At 53.2% G+C, this 6,728-nt stretch overlaps 1 protein-coding gene across 1 annotated transcript; it reads right to left on the minus strand.

Moving 5' to 3' along the window:
- Window positions 1-564: 564 nt before the first annotated feature.
- LOC129685633 (uncharacterized) lies at window positions 565-6,213 on the minus strand. The gene is given in 1 exon segment (XM_055619145.1): window positions 565-6,213. A coding segment is annotated over 1 exon segment (5,262 nt). The 5' UTR covers window positions 5,827-6,213.
- Between the last annotated feature and the right edge of the window lie 515 nt (window positions 6,214-6,728).

Consider the following 6,728-nt stretch of genomic DNA (forward strand, 5'->3'; position numbering starts at 1 on the left):
GGACTCTTAAGTTTGGTAACACCGAGTTAGGCCCGACAGGCACCTTGGGTTTATCAAGAGTCAGCTGGAGGCGCATTATTCCTCCTACGCGGCCTGTTTTCCAGAGGCGCAACCCGAATTCTTTCCCACGCAACCATCCCTCTTTATACTTTTTGCCCTTATCGGTAAAGGTAAGGATGAGCTGATTACAGGGTTTGGGTACAGGACGGGGGTCATCAACATTGAGTGCATACCCACATCTATCATACTTGGGGTCCCTGGTGAGCTGAAGGAGTCCGACTGAGGTTGGTAGCCAGCTGGTGGCGAAGTCCTCACATCCCCACGCGGCGCAATATAAGTCGTTCCTAGTTCCACAATTCTGCAGTCGCCAGGGGCTACTCCCCGGGGAAGGGCACATGTAGAAATGTGTTTTTTTGTCGTCTACGATGCGCCTGGCGTAGGACCCGGGTGGCATGGCCTGAGCTAGATCAAAACTTAGTTCAGGGAACCAAGTGTACGGGGGAGCTATTTTGGAAGTTTTGTTAAGAAGGACACCAAATCCATCTAGCAGGACCCAAGTCGAATTTACAGGGATGTGGGGACTGGAGTGTGACAGAGTGAACAGGAAGAGAAAGAATATCAAACCCGGGTGAGTCTTATCTTTAGTGGATTTTGGGTGCGACGGAGTTTCCATGAGGAGGCTGGAGTCTGATCTTGCTCTGCGTCGTGATGGGCCGCCTTGACATGGGAGGCGTGTACCCACGCTGTGATACCGTCGACCTTGAGCGCCGTCGGGGTTGTTAGCAACACAGTATAGGGCCCTTTCCAGCGGGGTTCCAAGTTTCTAGTTTGATGTCGACGGACCCAAACTGTGTCTCCAATCTGGAACGGATGTGGCACCACCGGTCGGTTCAGTTGTTCTTGGTATGCAGCGGCGATGGGTTCCCAGACTTCTTTCTGGACAATCTGTAGTGCCTGCAAATGGGCTTTTAGAGAGAGGCTATCAGCAAATGAAGCTATACAGGGATCAAAGAAGTTAACGATCGGTGGTGGGGCTCCATACAGGATCTCGAAAGGAGTGAGTCCATGGGGGCCCGGGGTGTTTCGGGCCCGATATAGGGCCAGTGGAAGGAGGACCACCCAGTCTCTAGAGCCAGTTGCCAGCGTTAATTTAGATAAGGTCTCCTTGATAGTTCTATTCATTCGTTCTACCTGCCCTGAGCTCTGGGGACGGTATGCACAATGTAATTTCCAATTGATCCCCAAAAGTTTGGCCACTAACTGACTTACCTGGGAGACGAAGGCAGGACCATTGTCAGAGCCCAACGCCTGGGGCATGCCATACCTGGGGAAGATTTCTTCCAGAAGCTTTTTGGCGACTACTTTGGCAGTTTCATGTTTGGTGGGGTAGGCTTCTACCCATCCCGAGAAGGTGTCCACAAATACCAGCAAGAACCGATATCCATATAGTCCAGGTTTTACCTCTGTGAAGTCAATCTCCCAGTGGGTGCCGGGGCGATGTCCCCGGATCCTGGTCCCTGGGCCTATCCTATGGCGTCCTGCATTCACTTGGGCGCATGCTGTGCACTCTTTAGCCACTTGTTGTAGAATTTTATCTCTCCCCAGCAAATAGTGGGAGCTTTCCTCCCTTTCTAGGAGGGTTTTTATTTTTCCGGAGCTAAGGTGAGTCAGTCTGTGGAGGTATTTAATCAGGTTACGAGTCTGTTGCAGGGGCCACACAGGTTTTTCTTTGAAAGTCCAGAGTCTTAGCATGGGATTGTAAGTGGCCCCCATTTCTTTTAGGAGGTCCCGATCTTCCTCACTATAGTGGAAGGGAGGTTCCTGAATGGAGGGGACCTCTGCCTCGGCCGGCTCTATAGCCAGGAGCTGGGAGGTATCTGAGCTTTCTTGTCTCGCCGCTTCTCGGGCAGTTGCGTCCGCCAAGCGGTTGCCCCTGGCTTCTCGGCTGTCTCCCTTTTGGTGGCCGGGGCAATGGATGATACTCAGTTTTGAGGGTAAAAACAGAGCCTTAAGCAGGGCCAATATTTCAGCTTTATTTTTGATCTGCTTTCCTTCCGAGGTAAGCAACCCTCTTCTCCGATATATTTCCCCATGGATGTGAGCAGTGGCAAAGGCATAGCGGCTATCGGTATAAACATTGAGCTTCTTACCTTCTGCCATCCGGAGGGCCTGAGTTAGGGCGACGAGCTCAGCCCGCTGTGCCGAAGTGCCAGATGGTAGGGCCTCAGCCCAAATTACCTCAGTCTCGGTGGTGACTGCGGCCCCCGCTCTCCGCTCTCCGTTGTCCAGAAAGCTGCTCCCGTCGGTGTACCAGGTGAAGTCGGCGTCGGGGAGGGGCTGGTCGGTCAGGTCGGGTCGGGTACCATGTACTTCTGCAAGTATCTGGAGGCAGTCATGAGTTTCTGGACCCTCCGGTAGGGGAAGCAGTGATGCCGGGTTGAGAGCTACTATAGGGCCAAAGTATACTCGATCAGTGTCCAGTAGTAGGGCCTGGTAGTGGGTCATGCGGGCATTGGAAAGCCATCGGCCCGGAGGTTGTTTGACCAGGGCTTCCACTGCATGAGGAGCCAAAATTGTTATTGGCTGTCCCATAGTCAGCTTGCCAGAGTCTTTAATCAAGAGGGCAATTGCTGCCACCATCCTCAGGCAGGGTGGCCATCCCGAGGCTACCGGGTCAAGTTTCTTGGACAGGTAGGCTATCGGACGCCTCCATGGTCCCAGTTTTTGAGCCAGGACTCCTTTAGCATATCCCTGTTTTTCGTCTACAAACAGCTCAAAGGGCTTGTTTAAGTCCGGAAGTCCCAACGCGGGGGAGGTTAGCAGGGCCTCTTTTATGGCTGCATAGGCTCTCTGCTGCTCATCTCCCCACGTAAAGAGAGTCCCTTGCTTGGTGAGTGGGTAAAGTGGCGCAGCCATTTCTGCGAACCCTGGAATCCAGAGGCGACAGAACCCCGCCGTACCCAGGAACTCTCTTAGTTGTTTCGGGCTTTTGGGCACTGGAATTTTTAGGATTGTCTGTTTCCGCGCCTCTGTCAACCATCTTTGTCCATCTCTGATTTGGTAACCCAGGTATGTAACCCGCCTCTGGCATAATTGGGCCTTTTTGGCTGAGGCCCGGTATCCTAGAGTTCCTAAAGTCCTCAAGAGGGCCTTTGTTCCCTCCAGACATTTTTCCTCAGTTTCCGCAGCCAGGAGGAGGTCATCAACATATTGGAGCAAGATTAAAGCAGGGTAGTGAACTCTAAAATCGGCCAGGTCCCGGTGCAACGCCTCGTCAAATAGGGTGGGGCTGTTTTTGAACCCCTGTGGGAGTCTAGTCCAAGTGAGCTGACCCGATACTCCCAGTTCTGGGTCCTTCCACTCGAAGGCAAAGATAGGCTGACTCTGAGGGTGGAGCCTCAAGCAGAAGAATGCATCCTTAAGGTCTAATACCGTATACCAGGTGTACGTCGGAGGAAGCCCAGTCAACAGATTGTACGGGTTAGGTACTGTAGGGTGTATATCCTCCACCCTTTTATTGACTTCTCTCAAGTCCTGTACTGGGCGGTAGTCTCCTGTCCCTGGCTTTTTGACCGGAAGGAGAGGCGTATTCCAGGGGGATTGACAAGGCACCAGGATGCCCTGATTTAAAAGCCTCCGAATGTGGGGCCTAATTCCTTGGTAAGCTTCATGCGACATCGGGTATTGCTTAATGGAAACAGGAGTTGCCGATGCCTTTAGAGTGATTACCAGGGGCGGTTGGTGGGTTGCGAGACCCACTCCCCCTGTTTCCGCCCAGGTTAAAGGGAATTTTTCTAACCAAACAGTTATTTTTTGCGGCCGAGGCCTTTCAGATTCGTGAAGCCGGTATTCGTCCTCCAGATCTATGGTTAACACATGTAAAGGCTGTCCCTGAGGCCCAGTAATGTGGGCCTTAGTCCCTTCAAAGTGGATTTGTGCCCTGAGTTTCATTAATAGATCTCTCCCCAACAGAGGATAAGGGCAATCAGGAACGTGTAAAAAAGAGTGAGTCACCTTACCGGTGGCGAGTTGTACTCTTCTTTCAGTTGTCCAACGGTATCTTTTCCCTCCGGTGGCTCCTTGAACCCACGCCGATTTGTCAGTCAGGGGTCCCGGTGTGGTAGTGAGCACCGAATGTTGGGCTCCGGTGTCCACCAGGAAGGTGACGGGTTGCCCCCCCACATTAAGGGTTATCCTGGGTTCAGGGGGAGGCTCCTGACCCCGACTCCCCTAATCCTCCAGGTTTAGCAGGGTGGCCTGGGGCTTAGGCTTCCGTGGCCCTTTTGGTCTTTTTGGGCAGTCTCGAACCCAGTGCCCTTTTCCCTTGCAGTAGGCGCATTGATCTCTGTCTATCCGAGGACCCCTCCAGTCTCCCAGGTCCTGTCTATTCTGCCTCTGCCCTGTCACTACAGTGGCCAGCAATTTACTAAATTCCCTATTTCTCTTGCGGTCTCTAACGTTTTCTCTCTCTTCTGCCTCTCTTTTTAACCTTTCGTCTCTCTCTTCTTGAGTCTCTCTCTTATTGAAAATCCGTTCCGCTTCCTTTAGCAAATCCTGGATCGTACTTTCCCTTAAGTTTTCGAGTCTCTCTAATTTTTTTCTGATATCCGGGGCAGACTGCCAGATGAAGGACATGGCCATATTGGTAGCCTGATTAGGGTCCTCCGGATCATAGGGGGTGTACACACGATAGGCTTCCTTTAGTCGTTCGAGGAAGGCGGAGGGAGACTCCTCTGACCCTTGGGTCACTAACTTAACCTGAGCCAAATTAGTGGGGCGCTTTGCTGCCCCATGGAGACCCGCTATCAGCAACTGGCGATAGAGACGTAAGTGATTCCTACCGTCCTCCGTGGCGAAGTCCCATTCAGGTCGCTCCAAGGGGAAGGCATCGTTGATCTCGTTTGGCAACTGAGTAGGCTGCCCGTTAGCCCCCGGGACGTTCTTACGGGCTTCCAAAAGGACTCGTTGCTTTTCCTCGGTGGTCAGGAGGGCCTGTAACAGCTGCTGACAATCGTCCCAGGTGGGCTGGTGGGTTACTAAAATGGACTCGATTAAAGCGGTGAGTCTAGAAGGGTCCCTAGAGAAAGGGGGATTATTATTTTTCCAGTTATATAGATCCGAAGCGGAAAAAGGCCAGTATTGGAGCTGGCCGTTAGGCCCCGCTCGTAATGGGAGAGCCTGAGATGTGGAATCCGGAGGGGCCTCTCGGCGCCCTCTCAATCGCCCTGCCACCGGGGAAGGAGCTGGTTCCTCCTGAGGTCCGGCCGCGGCGGCTTCTCCCGGCTCTTGGTCGGGGTCTGGGTCCCTATAGGGGGGAGGTTCTTCAGTCAGCAGATCCAACAAGGAGCCGTCGTCTGCTGGCAGTACCGGGGTCGTCGGCGTCTTTTTGCCCTCCGGATTACGTCCTTGGGCCTGCTTTGTTACAGCTGGATAGAGGGCAGACTTAGAGGGTGTGGGGACCAACGGAGGAGGTAGGGCAGGGGCAGAGGGAACTGCAGGGGGAACGGCAGGGGGGCTGGGAGTGACAAACGGCTTGACCCATGAGGGTGGTTCCCGGGCCAGGGCTTCCCAAGTAACAATGTAGGGTATCTGGTCCGGGTGGCCGTGTGGCCCTGAATCCATGATTTTCGCCTTAACCTGCAAAATAATGTCTAGGTTAAAGGTGCCATCTCCTGGCCAGCCGACATTAAATGTCGGCCATTCTGAGGAGCAGAAGGTGTCCCATTTTTTCTTCCGGATCTCTACAGAGTGGTTATGAGCGATGTCTCGGGTATCCTTCCAGTGCTGTAGAGTGAGGCTTAAGGGGGTAGTTAGAGACTGTCCCATGGTTTTAAAAAGACTAACACCAAACACGAATCCGACGAACAATAGACAGACAGTAACACAAACGCAGCGCGCGGCACGACTCTGGCGCCAAACCGAAAGCAAAACTTCAGATGGGGACTGCGAAGAGGGTCCGGATCCCTCGTCCCCCAGGAGAACCACGTAGGCCTCGGACAAGGGCTTCGCCCCGAAAAGTCCAGATTGGGACGTGTTCTCAGACAGGCGGGCTCCGAAAAATCGGGCCCCAGACACTCTTGGAACGTCTTCCAGAGTTGCGGTAGAGAAGTTTTAGGCTCGTCAGCCTCTTCTCTTTCCACCTAATACGGAGCGACTCAGCTGAATCGTACAAATTTTGAGAGATAGAACAGGCAAACACGTGACGAAATGAAGACAACAAAAGACACTCTGCTGGCCAGCTTACCTCCCGATGGAGTCGGTGGTCCTTGGGCGGGGGGTCTCAAAAAAAAAATCTCGGTGGGACCTCCAAATGAAAGACTCTGGCTAGAGCCTCTCTAGACGGGGAGACCCCACTTCCCAAGAATCAGCGAGACCAGCCTTCGGATGCAAGCCGCAAGAGGTTTATTTCGATTCGCGGGTACCCGGGGCGACAAAGCCTTTCGGAAGACTTGCGCGCCCCTCGGTTGGGGTGACGGGTTTTTATAGGGTTAGGGAGCAAGAAGCACATTTACAGAAGCGAGAAGCATAGTTACGGGGATCTGATTGGGGGATTTGAACAAGGCCATAGTTAGGTTACGTATTTGGAGCAGGGAAGGCGGGAAAGCAGATGTGGGCTAAGTCACGTAGCCGGTTTAGAGAAGGCGGAAAGACTCCCGGCTCTTATCTTAGGTGTCCCGATTGTTTCAGGCGCCCAACCGCAGATACCTTGTGGTTGGACACCTGTCCTG

This window comes from Psammomys obesus, unplaced genomic scaffold (genome assembly GCF_907164565.1).
Source record: "Psammomys obesus unplaced genomic scaffold, mPsaObe1.curated_primary_1811, whole genome shotgun sequence".
NCBI lineage: Eukaryota > Metazoa > Chordata > Mammalia > Rodentia > Muridae > Psammomys > Psammomys obesus.